Consider the following 20,000-nt stretch of genomic DNA (forward strand, 5'->3'; position numbering starts at 1 on the left):
AAGATATGAGGAAAAAATATGCTGTATTTTCTCAGTCGTCTCATGTTTTGCATCAGTCTGACACTGATTATTATGATGTGACAAGGTGGGAATACTGACTTTGGGTGGGTTTACCCTCCACCACATCCCTGTGGAGGACGCAATTACATGGTGTGTGTGTGTGTGTGTGTGTGTGTGTGTGTGTGTATCCTCAGGTGTCTCGACTCATCTCACCCCTGCACCTGTGAGAGCGTGTTTCAACCGACAGAGATGGATGATGAACATGATGGATTTTGACAGCTTTGTCACCGCTCACCTGCCCAAACACACCTCACTCACTTTCACTCACACTCACACACTCTCTCTCACACACACACGCACTCACACACACACGCACTCACACACACACGCTCACGGCGAGGTGTGAAAGCTGGAGGTCACTTTGGCCAAAAAAAGAAACTCAGAGTGATCACATCCCTCTCCCTCTCAGTGTCTGTATTCCTCTGGTTCAGGAAACAATTTCAGATCTTCAAATCTTGAATATTCCTTAAAATTTGACTTGTGTTTCTTTGTGCCCTCGGTGGAAAATGTCAGTCACCCTCCAGACCTTCCGCTCATGTGTTTCTGCTCATAATCTCAGTATTCCTTCAGCTTCAGCTCCACAAATCCCAGTTTCTCCCCTCTGAAAGAAAATGAAAAATCTTCAGTGGTGCGGCTCTCCCGTGTTCTCCTGTCTCTTACCTCTTGAATAAATCCCCTCAGTCCTTTATGTCACTTCAGAGAAAGAAAAGAGAGTCCTCGCTGAACGCATTCCTCGCTGTTCCTGCAGGAGAGGAGGTGGTTTTGCGCGGCCGTCAGGTTTCCAGAGTGCGTCCGCTCAAGTTGTGAGTCGGCTCCGGTGAGGATCACACAGCCGGCACAGGAGCTGCCTGCTTTTATGCTTTTACACTGAGGGCTCTCCCATTCAGCCTCGCTCTCGCTCGCTCTCCCTCTCTCTCTCTCTCTCTCTCTCTCTCTGAGGCTCTCACCCTCCCTTGCTCTCGCTCTCTCTCTCGCTGGGATCTCCTTGAATCTCTCTTTCTCTCTCTCTCATTCATTGAATCTCTCTCTCGTCCCTTCTGTCTCTGCCCCTCAGTCTCTCTCTCTCTTTTCCTTGCTCAGTCTCATAATGTCTCTCTCTCTTTCTCTCTCTCTCTCTCTCTGTTTTCAATTATAATTTCAATAGGTTTTATTGCCGTTACATTTTCATATGTTCTGCCAAAGCTCAATAGTACAGTTAAGAACTAAATGAACAAAGATAACTCAAATGAATGACAATGTATTGTGCGATGGTAATTAAAGATTCTGCAGGTTAACGTCTTTGACAAATCATCATCCAGAGAGGCTGCGAGCCAAACTAAATGAACTGAGAGAAAAAAACCTGGCATCCCATTTTTTTTTCTTCAAATCAAACAACCAATCAGCTCAAGGGGGCGTGGCTACCTCAGTGGCAATTACGGCTCATGCACACACACTTTGCACGCTGGCTTCAAACTCCGCCTCGCCTGGATGTCGCCGTGGTGCTTTAGCTTAGCTTAGCTTAGCTTAGCTTAGCTTAGCCACAGAGCGGCGGAGAAGGGATCCGGCTCGCTACTTCCTGTTACCACATTGCATCGGCATCATACGAGGGTGGGAGGGGCTTCTAGGAGGAGGGGCTCAATCTCAGGTGGGAGGAGCTTGGAGGAGGGGTGGAGGGGTTGTACAGCGCTAATACTGATCAGCGCAATTAAGTCAATTTAAGACAACAAACGCACACCCAATGAATATGAAACTAAAATAAATACTTTGGAAACAGAATGGACATTGCATATGAAAACATTGTGTTTTTCACTTAAAATGTCATAAAAAGACAGTAAAAAGTTACACAAGCTTTAACACTGTTATCCAAATGATTAATAAACAGATAAATAAGAATGATTAATGACAATGCAAAAAGATAACTCAAGTGTAGAGAAAATGAGGCTGAAGCATTACAATAGCGTGGGAGTTCAAATACGAGATTGCACAGAGACCACAGACAGAACGAGGCAGTAATAGGGGGAGTCAGTCAGTCAAATGAGTAAATTAAAATAGGAGATGGTGCATAAAACCTGTGGTAAATGTTGTTTTCTATTCTTTGGTTGCTCCCTGAGTTATGGCAGTGAGGCACATTCTGTCTTTACCTCTGTGAACGGTTTTCTTTAGGAATCCAGAATGAACTTTGTTAAATTTAGGAAATAGTGCCTGCCTGATGTGTCTGTAGTCTCTCTCTCTCTCTCTCTCTCTCTCTCTCTCTCTCTTGCTCTTTTTCATTGATTCTCTTGATGTTTCTCTCTCTGTCTGTCTCCACCGTATGTTGTATCTCTTGCTCTCTGTCTTTTTCTTCCACTGAATCCAGAGTTTCTGTTTGATGCCAAGTCAGTTGCTCTCTCTCTTTCTCTTGTTGGATCTCCCAAGTGTCTCTCAGTCTTTCTAACATTCACTGAGTCTCTTGTTCCCTCCCTCCCTCTCTCTCTCTCTCTCTCTCTCTCTCTCTCTCAATCCCCATGTGAACTGGTCTCGTTCTCTTTCTGAACCCTCCATTGTCTCTTACACTCTTTCACTCTCCAAGTCTCTTTCTCTCTGTCTCACTGGGAGACGTAATTGCCTCCTTTCGCTTGTCAAGATTCTTGTTCTCTTCCTTTCCTTCTGAATTTTCTTGCTGCCTCTCTCTCTCTCTCTACCTCTCTCTCCCTCTCTCGCTGAGTCAGTCTCTCTCTCACTGAATCCTCTTGTGTATCATCCTCCAGCCTTTCATCCATTTTCCATCCAGTTTAAGGTCACGGCGGAGCAGAAGAGCCCAGACTTTCCCTTCCCCAGCAACTTCCTCCAGTTTATCCTGGGGGATCCCAAGGCATGCTGGGTGATGTCATCCCCCCTCCAGCGTGACCTGGGACTGACTCCGGGTCTCCCTCCAGTTGGCCAAGCCCGGTACACCTCCACTCTGAGGAGCCTGAACTATCTCAAATGTCTGTTTTCAACATGGAGGAAGAGGCAGCTTAGCTTGTTCCAAATTCAGCAGCTTGTATCAATCATCTCAATCTTCTAGTCACCACTTAATATTATTATTTAATTTTAGGAGGATTACGAGTGATGCCACGCTGGCCAGTTTTCTGTTAGACAGGAAGGTGCCAGCGAGCCATTTTTTCCCCCTAGGAGTTTGATGGCAAAGGAAGTTCATTCTGTCACCACCCTAGCAAAAAAAAAAAAAAAAAAAAAACTCGCAATGGGTAGCTTAGCCAGGGAACAGAGGCCAACTTTGAGTGTTGTCTTAACAAACCACAACGTCAAACCCTCCTCATTCTGTATTTAATGTATAGGTTTTCCCTGATAATTTGTGATTGTGGCCATCGAAGGTATACAACCTTCATGGGACAATAAAGATGGAGTTTAGTTGCAGTACTCAGCCCTCTTCTGAAGGGGACCGACCCTCCTTTTTCCTGGAGAGAACCATGGCCTTAAATTTGGAGGGACTTACCTTCTTTCTGACCATCTATTAATCACATTCACCTGGAAACTGCAACAAGGATCACCGTCTACTGAGGCTGAAACTGTCGTAGTCTTGGCTGCACCTTGACATCCAGTTTGATATTAACATGAACAGCAGGAGGTCTGTTCCAGTTTGAGTCCAATATCCTACTGGACTCTAACAAGAACTGAGCTTGACTTAATGCAGCTTTGACTCCAAGTGTACACAGACCAAAATGGCTTGCAGCAACGGCCCACGGGAAACTTGAAGGAATGTGGTCCAACTTCAAGAAACACTTGTGGACAGCTCCTCGGTTGCCTGTAAGAGGATAAATAGCTCATCCACTGTTACATGACTGAGAAAGAATCTGCATAGCTCCTCCTGAATCCAAGTTTCAACGATCAGCCACAGTTTTCTTTTCCAGCACCTTGGCTTTGCCTTTCCCCAGTAACCTGAGTAGTGTGATTCTGTGATTGCCTGAATAAATCCTCCTTTTTGTGCACCCACCACTATAATCTTCAAATCCAACGGAACTGTTTCATTCAAAATCGAACATGTGTCAAGAATCCATAAAGCCCTCAGAACTACAGAATAGATCTTGAACAATGAAGGTGCCAACCCTGCCTCAAAGGAGCTGTCCAAATTCCTCAGGGATCTCTCCCAAAGAAATGAACTTAGATCCCCCAGAATCTTCCAGAACAACATCCTACAAGTGACATTACTGACAGCTTTAGGAGCTCCCCAGACTCTTGTTCCTTCAACTTTTGGACAGTGTTCCTAGTTAGTGTTCCCTGTTAATAAGAGTCAACCAATGTTCTGCACTCCTTCTGAGTCACCAATGGTTGTCCAGACGCTCCTTGAGAACAAGCAGAGGTCATTCTCCATAGCCCCTCTAAGCTCCTGCCATGCCCTATTGGCCTGCCAGTACCTCTGTGCTAAACAGGAACACACCCCTTCCTGATGCCAGCGTCCACCAGCGGAGCGCCTGACAAGACAACAGAAGCCTGCAGCTAAACTTGAGTCTGACACGACCCAAATCCTATCAGAGGATTCTGGCAGTTTCAGCCTCATTTTCCATTGGGGACATCAGACTTGGATCATGCCCAGTGCAGTTTTGGTTAATTACCTTTAGGGTAACACTTTCTATGAAGGTCTATTGTATAATGCATTATGAGCGCATTCATAAGGCATTATAATGCATTTATAATGCGTTATAAAACATGTTATAAATGTTCATAATCGTGTATGACAACTTATAACAAGGTTTATAAATGATTATAAGTGGTGGATATAATGTGTTATAAGCTCATCATTCATAATGCTTTATACCTTCATGGCAAAGTGACAACAGTGTTTTATGGAAGAATCTGAAGTCCTGGGTGGTTTACCTTATAAACATCAATAATGTGTTAGAGGATGACTTTGTGAGCTTAAAGTAAAGTGTCAGCACTTCTGGAATAATGTCTAATAAACATCAATAATGTGCTATAGGATGACTTTGTGAGCTCTAAGTAAAGTGACAGCATTGTGTAAGGTTATTAGCAATTATATGATACTATAATACAATTATGAGGTCTTATGAACAGTATTTGATTACTGTAAGTAAAGTGTTGGTCAAAAAAAGAGGATCAACTCAAAGTATGTCAACTCTTTATTTTCACAAATCAATCAAACCAAGGAAGTTTTCTTCGATTGCGAGTGTTGTCCTCCTGTCGTAGAAGTTTACGAACTTCAGCCCTCTTTTTAGATTAAGCAGGTTATTTACCCATTTATTATTCCCACTATTCAGCTCTATGATTATTTACAGCCTAAACTTAAGTGATCTCGAAAAATCCGGAATCTCTGAACTCAGCCTTCCAGTTTACCTTGAACGCAGCATCAAGAGGCCATTGGAGACCCGCAATTTCGCTCACCCTCTTTCTTCACTCCACCTGCAAGCCGTCGACCAACGCCCAACTACTACCAAAGTCTCAGGTAATATTTTTTTGATACAGATTGTGAAACCAGTAAATTATAACGCTATTGTTTTGTGTTTTGTGTTAATGTTTTACTAGTCTTTGTTAACGTTAACGTTAGCAATTTAGGCGAAGCTTTTTGTGATCCTCTTAACAGTTAATAGGGCCTCGACTTTTTAAGGTCTTCTGAAAAACAATCATGACAAAAATCGGAAGCAATTTGATTTGTGTTCAGTGTGATCAGATTCTATATGAAACATTAATTCCCTTTTTAATAGCAGAGAATGATTTCATTTTCTTTTTATGGTAAAGAAAAAAAAAATTGCTATATATATTCCCTAAAATGTAACCATATAATATCTTTTATTAGGATAACCTTTCTTATTGAAAGTTTTCTTAATTTTTATGGTTAAATATGAAAATAAGGCATTGCTTCATTTGCATTGTCAATCATGAGAAAACATGTTGAGTGTTAGTAAGTGGGGCAAAATTTGGCAGATGTGCCCGTCTTCCAAATCTCTAATGTTATGCAGGAAAAGTCTTAGAGAGGTAATGTTAGTGTAAGCCTGAACTTCTAAAACTCAGGTTATTTCAAACTAATGTCAGCTAAATCCAAATGCTGCTAACGTTAGGTTTACTCTGCTCTCTCAATAGCCAACATGCCTAACACCAGAAGGGGTGCTGTGAACCCTGCACGATCCAAGCACAGTGATGCCTCCTCCCCTGGCGGAGATGATGCGAAAGTTGGTATGTAGTACCATTGAATTGAGTTTGCTTCTGTTACTTTTAATTGTCCAGATTGCATTGCTCAACCTAGACTTAATTGATAGTCTTTGAGCTGTTTGCATTTTCCAGTGTTTTTCTTCTCTCCTTTTTCTCAGTTATTAAATACTTAAATACTATCTTGTGTGCAGCACCTAATGTCATCCAGGAATTGGCAATGACCAAATTACAGCTGGAGGCAGAGAAGGAGCGAGCAAAACTGAGGGAAGAGACCATATCCTCCCTGAAAAGCGACAAGGAATACCTACAGCAACTGATGCAAGAATTCATGCAGAAAAGATTGGTGGAGCCTTCCTCATCTGGGGCTTCATCCAGTTCAGGTGATCAATTATATCTCTAGTCCACAGCCAGCTGTACAGGCTGTGTCCCCTCTTCACTCTACTTCTGTCTGTTTGCTGCTCTTTTATTCTCAGTGTCCTACCCATCATTATCTACCTAAAGCATTCCACCTAAACAGTAAACAGCCACTACAGTATGGCTCCTACAATGCGACTTTTAATATTGTGTGCACATTTCTTATATATTGCAGGAGAGTCATCGAAAATGTCTGCTCGGTTCAAAAGGGTCTACGTATCGGATGAGGACTCTGATTCTGCAAGTCCTGCCATACCAGTTGATTCGCCACTGTCAGACTCATCAACTGACTCCCTGCCTATGTTGATAAATGTCGGGCAGCGATTACCGCAGAAATAAAAACCCGCATTACACAAATGAAAGAAAGTGGGGAATTACTTCCCATCGCTCATTAAGTGGTAAAGTTAATTAAATGCCAGCCTGTTCCACTTAGTTGTTGGTAGCCTGTTGTTGGTTGCCCTTAAGTGACTTACATATTTGATCAGTCACACAAGAATTGCGTTACATGTAGCAGTATTTGAAGCTGGGCTTTCCCAGGTTACTTCAGTTTCCTAGCTGTTAATATTAATAGTATTTTTTAGTTTTTGACTTCTACAGGGATGTAAATAGGTTTAAAGATCCCCTCAGGTCAAAAAGCGTTTTTCTTTTCCATGGTTTGATTGATTTGTGAAAATAAAGAGTTGACATACTTTGAGTTGATCCTCTTTTTTTGACCAACACTTTACTTACAGTAATCAAATACTGTTCATAAGACCTCATAATTGTATTATAGTATCATATAATTGCTAATAACCTTACACAATACTGTCACTTTACTTAGAGCTCACAAAGTCATCCTATAGCACATTATTGATGTTTATTAGACATTATTCCAGAAGTGCTGACACTTTACTTTAAGCTCACAAAGTCATCCTCTAACACATTATTGATGTTTATAAGGTATTATTCCATTTCAGAATTTGAGCATTTATTATTTCTTATGATGTGTTACAGCAGTTCGTATTATTTTTATAACTGGTAGTTATAACATGGTATACCACCCAGGACTTCAGATTCTTCCATAAAACACTGTTGTCACTTTGCCATGAAGGTATAAAGCATTATGAATGATGAGCTTATAACACATTATATCCACCACTTATAATCATTTATAAACCTTGTTATAAGTTGTCATACACGATTATGAACATTTATAACATGTTTTATAACGCATTATAAATGCATTATAATGCCTTATGAATGCGCTCATAATGCATTATACAATAGACCTTCATAGAAAATGTTACCACATTTAGTTATAGCAATGTATTTTATTGCTAAAATTATGTTCATGTACATACACAGTCAGGGTTGCACGTTGTTTTTTCTAAGCTACATGTTGGGATCTCAGGTTTGGGTCAGGTTTGGATAAAAGATGAACATTTGGGGCACCCTGGCACCTTACTTGGTGGGCCACTTACCAAGAGTCCTGATCACAGCGTCCTGGGTTCGAATCTAAGCACAGGACTTTTGCTGCATGTTATCCCCTCTCTGTCCCCTTTCCTGTCTCTCTGTGCTATCGCTGTCAGACAGAGCACAAATGGCAAAAAAATAATCGCAAAAAAAAGATGAACAATTGTTAGGTTCGGGTTGGGCACGGCAGCTTTGTGATATGAAATTTGGTTTGGCCCATGCACATTCGGTGACAAGGCAAGAGCTACTTTTTGGTCACTGCTCTTGGCAGCCACAACAGAGATTTCCAACAGGATCCATTTCGACTCCATTTCTTCTACCTGGTGTTCCCGGGGGAAAAAAATCTACATACCTCCTAAACCTCTTCTGGGTTTAGTCAGTCTGTCTGGCAGGCTCTTGTGCCATCTGACCCCACTCATTACCACATGGTGACTAGTTTACAGCTCAGACCCTTTATTTTTTGGGTATTTCAGATTCATTAGATGGTCATAGTACAGAGAGACAGGAAAGACAGGGCAGAGAGAGGGGATGACCTGCAGCAAAGGGTCCAAGCTGGATTCGAACCCAGGCTGCTGCGGTTCAGCCTTAGCGTTACATGGTAGGCACTCAAAAAGGAAGCCCCCCCAAGCTCAGGACCTTTCTTCACCTGACGATCAAGAATGTTCACCTCAGGTCTAATGAAGCCAAACAACTGGATCAGTATTAGGACTCGGGTTCTCTGGTACCGTTTGCTATGAACAGTCGTAACACACCACTCGCGTTCAGATCAGAAGGACTGTTCCTCACAACCTTGGCATTCTCAAATCGCTGCCAGTGTGAGAAGTGAAGTCTCCCAGTGGGCCAAAACTTCTTGAACAAATCACCCACCATCTCCCAGAAGTCCCTCTTTCTCTCACCCTTACCCTTTTTCCATTTCCTTTGTTCCCTCTCTACTGAGGACTTTCTCTTATTCCATTAATTTCTCATCCTGGCTGTGTCTGTACAAATGGTTTCTATCTTTAGTTTCTTATACTTGATGTTGATTAATAATTCCAGGAACCACCTCTTATCTTTTCCAGTCCTGCTCTGCATTGTTTTATCATACGAATAAAGTAGAGAAGATGTGCCTTTGTGTATGCTCACTTCCCTGCTACGGCTCACTGGAAAATGAGATCTAATCTCAGCGTGACAAAACCTCAAAACCCGACAAAAAACACATTCATTTATCTTCTAAATATGCTGAAAGACCATCTCTGTACCAAGACATTGAGCAAAACAAGCGGACAGATTAGATACAAGTGCACCAACACAAGCACAGAATAACCTGCCTGTAATTTCACCAGGGAAACCGGGGAGAGATAAGCAGGCATACATTTTAATTTACCATAGATAGATATCACAGATAAATATTTAAAGTCAGTGGGATGGGAGAGGAGATAAATAGGGCAAGGAAAAGGGAGGAGAGCGGCGAGAGAGAGAGAGAGTAGAAGCTAGTCTGTTATCCCTCGGACATAAACAGCAACATTTTCCAGACAAGTGGCCATGCAGAGCAAAAACACACACTGTACACACTCACAAGGAAACACACTCAGTGCAGATCAGCATGTGTGTATGCACTCACACAGGCATGCACACACACACACACACACACACACACACACACACACACACACACACACTAGATGCACTTTGTCTGGCAGTCTATTGAGCCTGGGAGCGAGTTAAGTGTTTCTTAAAATGTTCTTCCAGCAGAGAGCAAGATGAGCCATGTGTGTTTTACCATGAGAGAGAGAGAGAGAGAGAGAGAGAGAGAGAGAGAGAGAGAGGTGGAGGGAAGAGGACAGAGAAAAGAAAAGGGAAATGAGATATGAGGTGTTTCACTGGATTCCACACAAATATGAAGTCGCGCTCTCCTGGATCTTGTTGTGTTGTGTACAATCTGTTTCTGAGGGTTTCCAAGAAAGACGCCGAGCACCTGGAAGTATATTTTTTAGAAATGAGATTTTCGGCTGCACAAAAGCAAAGAACAGAGGAAATCACTTCAATAAACCGCCGTGTTTTGGCTGGTCAGAGCCTTCATCTGGCTTTTGTTCTCCAAGTGCAGCTGAGTATCTCTTCTTCTGCTGCACAAAACCAGGAACACCGGCGGCGGCCGCCTTTGTATGACTCCGAGGCAGAGCGACTCTTCATGGAAATGTCACCGGCTGGGTGTACCAGCCCTGTTAGGCTGTGTTTTGTATTTTTACATTTCGTTTTAGCTATTGACATTAATTTGTTTTCTTTATTCACAAAGTAAACTGCTCTTATTCACAAGTTTAATTTGATGTTTTTTTATTAAAAGGTAGAGTTGACGGTGTTTTGCAGCAGCTATTATTAAATCGTTATTTTACTTTGAAAGACCACTGAGGAGGTTCTCGATGCCAAAACCTCATTAACATGCAATGTTTTTTTTCCTGAATTTTTATCTTATTGTTCTTATTGTTTTATTTTTTCATCTCATTGTAAAGTTCTACACTTTCTCTCTTTAGTATTGCTAATTTGACTTTGTTTTTAACTGATATAGGCATGTATTCTTATACTGCTATTTGATTTTCGTTGTGCCTTTATGTTTTGTATTGATCTCAGCACCACTGATCTGAGCGCTCTCCCTCTGTGTGTTTTCCGAGGTTTTAAACAAATAAAATGATGATGATGATGAATAAAAAAAAGAATAAATTGGCACAATTAAATAAAATACATTGAATAGCAAAATAAAATAAAAAGTACAGGGGTAAAATTACAGGGATAAAAACATCTAAAACTGCAGTGAGATCATAAGCAGGTACAGTCAAATAAAACAAGATCAGAAAAAGGTTTTTGAGCAGCCTCGGTGCTGGCAGACAGTCTCACTCCAGTTTTTTTTTTTGTTTGTTTGTTTGTTTTTGTAAATTGTACTTATATTTTCCTACTGTGGTGGTGCACTGTGGCTGAGTGAGTGGAGGTGTTTTTGAGGTAACACAGTATGTAGTGTATTTGCTGGTGCTTTGTCGTGTTTTTATGTGTCTTTCCAAAAAAAGTACTCTCTAAATTCACTCTAAAATTAATTTCTTCTCACACCCATTACATGACGTACCCACATCCTGATGTCACGTCTGCATGGGCTGCACTCAACATTGATTCGATAGTGGAGCGTCTGACGTTGGCGTGTTGTCAGTTCAGTGATTTTTTTCCAGAAATGCTGAAAGCTTCAGCTTCGTTCGCTCTGGAAGAACAGCGCCCTCTTCCTGTTTTGTGCCATAAAGCAACGCAGCTGATTTGCCTGACTGATCCCACCTGCTGACAGACTGTGGAGGGAGAGGATGAAGAGGATGAACAGGATGAACAGGATGAAGAGGAGAGGCTGAGAGACGCTGACAACCAACTTCTCAGAAAAAATATTTTAAAAATACTGGCTGTCGCTAGCATTGAATCAAACATTTTGTCATCGGTATTGGCCTTCAAGATCCTAACCTGCTCGTACCATATTTGTGTGTATGTGTGTGTGTGTGTGTGTGTGTGTGTGTGTGTGTGTGTGCGCACTCATAAAGCTTAAGTGTCAGCTACTACACATCTTTAAAGCTTATAAAATACATAAAAATCTTCTATGTATTCCAAGGTAAAGGTTATGGTTTCAGAGCGAGCTGCTGATTTATGGTGACGGCGATGTCCTTGTCACCAAGAACCAAATTTCACACACACACACACACACACACACACACACACACACACACACCTTGCAGCAGAAACGGCGGTGGGGGAAATTGCTTCCTGCTGTATTGAAGCGTCGGCCTAAATTATTCTAGTAGAAGGAAACACATCTGAGGTTTTTACACACCGATTTCCTCACAGACACACAGGGGATGGAGACTGGAAAAAAACGATTATCTCTCGCTCTGTTTGTTTGTTTTTTTATATATATGTGTCTGTGTGTGTGTGTGTGTGTGTGTGTGTGTGTCTGTGTGTCCGTGTGTGTGTGTGTGTGTGTGTGTGTGTGTGTGTATATGTCTGCATGTGTTTGTACGTCATATCCCTGGACTGCAAAGAAGGATTTTAGATATTGATTTCTCATTGAGGCAGGAGATTGAGAGCGCAAACAATTCTGTGTGTGTGTGTGTGTGTGTGTGTGTGTGTGTGTGTGTGTGTGTGTGTGTGTGCTGGCTGCATGCATCTTGTCCCCCTACTGTAAAGGAGGATTTAAGATATTGATTTCTCAGAGGCAAATAGGACAGGGAGGAAGGGATAAAGAGAGCGGGAATGATTCTGGGTGTGTGATTGTTTGTGTGTGTGTGTGTGTGTGTGTGTGTGTGTGTGTATGTTTGTGTTTTTTCCTGGCTGTCTGCATGTATAAATGTTTATCTGTTTCATTGTCCAGGTATTATATCTCATTATATGCTGGTGTGTGTGTGATAATGTTGAGTGGATGCCATAGAAATAATAAATATTGCTGACCCTTCCGGCTGCTCACATTATGCAAAGTGTGAGTCACAGAGCAGGTACAAGCCGCTGTCACAGCACAACCTCGTATCTCCTCAGAAACCTCATGAAACACTTTGAAACAAGGACTGACAGCCAGGCTGGTTTTGAAGTGTGTAGCTGCAGCGGTGAAGGTGATTGTGTTGTTTAGTGATCAAACAGTTTGATCACACGGCTCAGAGAGACCGGGCGGGATGATAATTTATTACCTTTTGCATTAATCGGAACAAACAGCAGGAATAACTTCTTTGATGTTTACCCACAAAATAAAATTAGACATGTTCGCTCTCCTGTCACCTTGTAAATCTGCAGAAAAAAGCCACAAGGTTGACTTCTCCTCACTCTCTCTCCTCTCTCACATATTGTTCACTTCCCACAATCCTCTGTGTGTTCAGTTCCATTCCCATTCCCATAATGAATAGGAAGCATCAAGTCAACTCCAATAATGTTTTGCTTGTGCAGTGAACAAAGTCCTCAACATTCAGAAACCACACAGCTGATAATTGGCTTTGGAAAGCAAAATGTTTCCCCCGGGACTATTTTCCCTTTTAACGAAAAACAACACACTGCATCCTCCACACTAATATGAAGTCAGAGTAGTGTCATGTAGTCTTTGGTGTACCACAAGGCTCTATACTGGGCCCATTAACCTTTCCTACAGACATGCTAAAAAACAGTGAAATCATTTGTAATTTTACCACTGATATATAACACACTCTGCATGGATAACATGATAAAAGATTGGCCATTAAAGGACCATTCCACTGATTTTTAATGATTAGCCTGATTTCTACAATGTCCCTGTGGGGGAACTAAAGATTTCACAACACAGAATCAAAGTGAGTTTGTGGTTGAAGCAGCTGCCTTATAATGTTCTCAACATTCAAAAACCATTCAAAAAATGATAAGTGGCTGTGGAAAGCAACGTTTCCCTGCTTAGGGACTATTTTCCCTGGTGGAGGAGGAGGAAGAGGAGGAGGGGGTGTTTCAGTTTGGAAAAAGTCCTGAAAACACAACAGTGCTGCTGCTTTTAGGAAAACTCATATGGAGGACTTCATTCCGCGGATGGAAAACTCACCAGTTTTCCATCCGCGGAATGAAGTCTGAAGGCTCTGAAAGAAAGTGTGAAGGCTCTGAAAGTTCATGTTCATATCGTAGTGGAATGAATGGATACCAGCGGCTGGAGGAAAGGGAGAAGGAGTGATGTGGCAGCTCTAAAATCTCACTGCTCGCTTTGGGAGATCAGCAGAAATAGTTTTTACTAGTAAATTTTGAAATTCCCTCAAGGTGTTCCTGAGATATCGTGTTCAGAAAAGGTCACAGTTTTAGCAGTTACATGCAGCACCAGAAGTTATTACATTTAGTAGTATTCACAGTAGTTGTAGTAGTAACAGTAGTGTCAGTAGTGGTTGTAGTGGCAGACTGGGGCTGCATGAGAGTGAGCAGAAAAACAGCCTGTCAGTCAGTAAAACTGGACTTGCAGGGGTTTTTTCTGACCTTGATGTGAGTTAAATTCCCTGGTGTGACTCCACTTCTGTCCTGCAGCTCGTTCCTGTGTGTGTCAGCACTTCATTACATGCACACACACACACACACACACACACACACATACACATACACACAGAGACGTTATATGTGCTGTTCCTCAGTGTGCTAACGGGGCCTCCCTCCGAGCGAACACACACACATTTATTATTCAGGAGTGTGACCACAGTGGACAGCAGAGTGAGACCAGCGCATCGATTTACTGATTCTGTCCTTTCATCAAATACCAGCTGTCAGCCGCTCCTCCGGTGCTGCGACCGCACGCTCGCCTCACCACGGCGGTGGAAGCTGCAATGAAATTAGATCGTTTTTGTTTGCACATTTTCTCGTGTCCACTTTTTCTGACGTCTTCTTAGTTGTTTTTTTTTTAATTACAGGCAGATGGATTTCTGATGTAAACACAACATTTAAAGTTGGCTCCTCCTTTCTGGCTAAGCTAACCTAGCAACAAGGTTTTGTTTCCTAGGATGACATGGGAGTGCAATGCCTCCCATGTCATCATGTGACATCATCGTCCTCAGTGTTCCCCAGCAGCTGAAAGCCAACCCCAGATTCACTCTCGTTGTGGGACAAGCTTTGTCCGCTTGGCGTTTCTCCTCACTAGATTTCCTTTTTTCCACGGTCTGCAATTTTCTTTGATTCCTATTGGATGTGGCGCTATCATTCTGGCACTGCACTGTGCTGTGATTGGCTGGGAGCTGTACACCTGTTGCCAAAAGGCCGACGCCCAGAAGAGTCCCGAGCTCAGCAAAATAAGAAACTCCGGGCAGAGGGCAGCATCTCTGCAGACACACACACACACACACACACACACACACACACCAACACACACTGCTAGTGGCTAACAAGTCATGATGGAGAGGGATTCGTTTTGTAAGTCTATACATTATTTATTTTATTTTATTTTATTTATGTATTTATTTATTTATTGGAAAATCCTATTGATTCTGTCTTTTTAAGGTATTAATTTATTCCCAGAGTTTTCTTATAGAGCTGCTAACGCTAAAATATTTACTTTCACTTGGGAGTTTTAGTTTCCCATGACCGTCTGACCGCTGACTCAGGATAGCTAAAGTTTTGGCATGAAAATGAAAAAGTCAGGGCCCCCGTTGGCTCACCTGGTGGAGCACGTACCTCGTTCTGTACCAGGACCAAGACCTCTCTACTGTCTCTATCAAGTGAAGCACAAATGCTACAAAATTATCTGGAAAAAAAACTATTGGCACAAAACAAAAATGCTATCTGCAGCCGCAGTATCAGCCTCCAAAATCCTCCATCAGTCAAACCCGAGTGTGAACATGCAGCCTCTTTAGAAACCAGCCTGCATGCACTCACTCACACACATGCCTTCAGATCAGTCTGCACGCACACACACACACACACGCACACACACACACGCACACACGTAGCAAGAGTGAGACGATGAGTCAACAGTGATCCAGCAGGAGCTGTTAATACTGTGTCAACAGCAGCAAAGCCCTCGCTAATACAGCGAAATGTCACTGCCACCGCCGCTGATTACAACGTTTATGTGACAGTGTTCTCCAGAGGGACGGAGCACGACGCCACATGTCAGCACCACCGCTGCGAATCATCACAAACATCAGAGCTGAGGTCCAGAAAACAAGAACAAGAGTGAAATTAATAAAGGAGGAAAAGGCCGAGGAGGGAGAGACGAGAGCGAAGCTGCCGCTGCGTCTTAACGAAGCCACAGAGGACGGCCGGGCGACGGGCTAACACACACGGCCCCTGGAGATTCATCTGCTTTTTTATTTATTTATTTATTTATTTGGCCAATTACCCTTGATATTTAATTATTTAAATGTAGCATAATAAAAAAAACTCTAGAGGTTTCCCTTAACAAAATAAAGTCGCAATTTCACTGTAAACCCTCCCTAAAAAAATCCCACACTCCATGTCATGTGGGATTATTTTCATAGAAGCCAGTGTCACTGCAATATCTGCTGGTTGAAAGAGGAGCACATTATGGTCACTTTCACAGGTGGAAGTAACTAAATACATTTCCTCATGTTACTGTAACGGAGTAGCTTTTTCTGTACTTGTACCTTTTTGAGTATTTTTCAAAGTCAGTAATACATTTTTTGCTTGAGTTTTGTCCTTTAAATCAGATCCATTACAGAGAACAAATGATCAGTGACACACAGTGGAACCTTTCACAATAAATGCTCAGTCAGCAAAAATGACAAGAAAAACCTGCTTCTACTTTGTTGGTTCTACTTTGTTGTCATTTCCAAACTTCACAATAAAAGCTGCACCATGAAAACCATGAAAAGCGAGGATAAGGGTACTTCTACAAGAGGAGCAGTTTGTAGTACTCTGTCCTCCACTGGTCACCATACATCATACATGATCAGTAAATAAGTAAATACACAATAAACAACAAAGCACCAGTGCTAAAACATCAGTAGGATAAAACCAGCAACAGGCAGCAGGGCAACGGGAGCGAGTGTGAGTGACACTAAATACAGTAATTATAACTTTCAGTGACAAAATCAGTGTGTTATTATCTTGACCTGTGTGAAACGTTGATATTTAACTCAGCGAGCCGGACCATTAGCAGCACCAGGTGACCTCCACCGTGGCCCCGCTCCGTCCTCCCTGTGATTACCACTGTGGGCCGTCGGCTGAGTAAACTGATCCAAATTTCGATTTCCAAACCCGCTGACTGTTAATTTATTCTGTGGGTTTGCACATGCACATTGCACAGATATTATAGATGCAAAATACTTAAAGGTAGTCATTGTATTGAGGCAACGTAAAGCACCATATCAGTGATTTTTAATGTTTGGCCCGTTGTCAGTGGGTTCATCATCACTGTGCAGCCTGAGAACTTTATTTTAAATTCTAGCTGAGATCCTGAGGTTTCCAAAGATCCCAAACATGAGCTGCTGGATTCCAGGGAAATGTGTCTAAAATGAAGCACGAGACATGCAGATCTTTTCTATTTGATGTGATTCTACAGCCATAAAACAACAGCATCTTGGTTTTGAATATTTCCCTCAGTATCAGAGAGATGGAGCTTCAGCAGAGACACAACATGGAGGAGACTCCAACTCCTCTTCTCTTCTAACATTGAAGCTACTTAAGAGGAAATTTAAGGGCAAATCAAGAGTTTAAGGGGTTAATCCAGACTTAAGACATGTGTAAAGTAAAATCTGGAGCTTTGTTCTGATGTTGGCTGAAAGCAGCTCCTTGTAGGGCCACATGAGGCAGTTACATAACCTCTCTTCTTCTAGGAAAAAGCTTTTTTTGGCCTTGCAGTTAAAGGATGCAGACAGTTGCAGCAGTCGTTATTAAAGGAAATAAAATTCCTGACATTTCAGAGAGAAACTCGACACTGAAACAGTCGAGTGTCTCTGCCCGCCGGCCACAGATCGACCTCTCTCCACTGCACATCGGCTCTTTTTCAAACTCTCGTTAACCCGGCGAGGCGAGGCTGAAGATGAACAGACTTTTTTCAGCCTCACATTCACACTTTCATGTCAGCTCTGCCTCCAAAGAACCTAAAGTGGCTGGGAAATCGGCCCAAAAAACAGCCGTGAAATTCATCCAAGCAGCAGCGTCCAGCATGATCCGAGTCCTGTGAAGTCAAGTGATTGCACCGTGGGTCCAAAAAGCCCTAACATTGACTTCATTGCCTCAGTTTCTCTGGTCATTTCTGTCCTGTGAAGGGTTACTAACAACCAGTTTCTTGCCAGTTTAGTGCTTTTGAAGAAAGCTGGCACGGGGCAGCCACCAAGCCCGCTGTGTGTTACATGAACATTCAAACTACAGCAGGGTTTCCACTGATATGAGGGGTATTTTTTGGTGAATTATTCCATCAAATGCCTTGTTTAAGAGCGCCTCAGGGGGAGAGTGCATTGCACCTGCTTCCTCTCACTAGATTTTCCGAGCTGGGAATCAGTCGGGCGACACTCCAGCTCCAGCATCTCCATCAGCCTCGTATGCAGCTGTAAAATTGAACTCTTTATTGAGTTTAAAGAAACATAAAAGTGATCGTTATAAGACATGGACTGCTGACTAAATCTCCCCCGCAGAGCAGAGCAGAGCAGAGGGGCTTGAGCCACTTTCTTTAAATAGGCTGCATCTGAGACGCAAACAAACCACAAGAAGAAGATTATTTCACCAGACAGTCCACGCAGATGAACAAGAATTTCTTTTCTCTGTGTGTTCTACATGTATAAACGTCTCTTCAGAGGCCAGAGTGGAACCAGTTCACCAGGAGCTGATATTTCTGGCTTTAAGAACTCATATTCTGATTTGGAACAAAAATCTCCCGTCCCAGCGGAGTTTTAAAGCCGCTGCCGACCACATCGCTCAGACTTTCAGCTGCTCAGAGATGGAGGATGGTGCTCAGAGCGAGGAACCTCTGGACATTTCTGCCACAAAGACAAAGGACCCTCAGCCTCAGCAAAGAACCTTCAAAGATCCCTCGGCCTCAGAAAATCTAAACAGTAGAACCTCAATGGGTGAATGATTCATTAAAGAACTTTAGGAAAAAATAGGTTTACTTTAAAGAATCATTTTTAAGAAAGTTATTAGGTTTCTCCACGTTCCTTGTTCCCTCATTGGGTTCCAGATGAGCTATTAAAAATGTCAGCTGTGATGCTGTGGGATTTCTCCCTATTTTCTGATGGTTTATAGAGCGCGACATTAATCCATTCATTGAGGAAATAATCTGCACATTAATCCACAAGGAAAAGAATTGTTAGCTGCTGCTGCCACCAAATAACTCCAATAAACATGAAGAACCTTTAGGACTTTAATGAACCACAGAAAGTGTGTGGAGAACCAGCCCCCAAATAAAGACGCTCTTCAGCTGCTGATGGTTCTTTGTGGAACCAGAGAGCATTTTGAAGAACCATTTGAGAACCAGTGTTTTTCTGAGAGTGGATTTGAATATTTCCCTCAGTATCAGTGTGATGAAGCTTCAACCAGCAGAGACACAACATGGATGTTGCATGATGTCAGAAAACATGTTGTTGTTGTTGTTGTTGTTGTGTTTTAATAAGTTTGGAGCTGCTTCACGTGAAATTGCAGTGGGCGGGGCTGCAGGACAGGGTTCACCTCGGTACATCGGCCACTTCTGTGTATTAATCCTCATCACATCCCACTAATTTAACATGGTCTCGGTACCTCGGCTGCACGGTTCACGTCACTAATCAGGTTTCTGAGCCTTTGTGAGCACAGCACTTAATTAAAGCAGCGGTGAAATCAAGCTGGCGAGAAAATTCAGTGCGACTGAGTGGAATAGTCCGAGTGTTTGTGCTGTGACTGTGTGCTCGGGAGAACAGTTCTCCTACAGTCCGACTGCGGTTCACTCGTTTTCTCATTTATCCCCACGTTCCCTTTCTGAAGTGGACCATATTTCATCGTTACAGGCCAGCTTGGATGTTTTTATTGGGCTCTGTAATTAGGCCGGGATATTGATAGGACGGCTGCATGAGCATTGTTAAACCACAAAGAATACTAAATGAGATGAGGAAAAAAAAAATCAAAGGCCCAGAAATAAAAGTGGTAATGAGCTGAGTCTCCAAACAAAGCTCGTGCTGCTAATTGCCAGTTTGTACCTGTGATGAACACGTGCTGCCAACATGTTGGAGTCTGGAGAGATAAACTTTGAAAGTGGTTTAATCGATCAGATCTAATCAGTCTGTGTCTGTAGAGCTCACACTTAACGCTGACTGTCAGCCAGAGCACGTTTGGTTTTTATTTTAAAATAATGAAAAATAATGCCAGGCAACAAACTACAGTAATAAAAACTATGAAATGTAAAAAAAAAAAAAACAAAAACCAAATGAAAAACAATGAACAAACAAAAAAACAAACAAACAAACAAAAAACGATTAAAATGATTAAACTGAAAAACTAACTAAGACTATAACGTTACTCCAAAATAAAAGCCAGATTACAAA

The 20,000-nt window shown here is 42.3% G+C and overlaps 1 protein-coding gene across 1 annotated transcript in view; it reads right to left on the minus strand.

Annotated features, from left to right (window-relative positions):
• The window catches only part of htr2aa (5-hydroxytryptamine (serotonin) receptor 2A, genome duplicate a), a 130,619-nt gene that overhangs the window by 81,755 nt on the left and 28,864 nt on the right, over positions 1-20,000 (minus strand). Inside the window, exon 2 of the mRNA XM_030080265.1 lies at positions 8,913-8,934. Within this exon, the coding sequence (XP_029936125.1) occupies positions 8,913-8,934 (22 nt within the window). The remainder of the gene's footprint in view (positions 1-8,912; positions 8,935-20,000) is intronic.

Source organism: Myripristis murdjan, chromosome 21 (genome assembly GCF_902150065.1).
Source record: "Myripristis murdjan chromosome 21, fMyrMur1.1, whole genome shotgun sequence".
Lineage (NCBI taxonomy): Eukaryota > Metazoa > Chordata > Actinopteri > Holocentriformes > Holocentridae > Myripristis > Myripristis murdjan.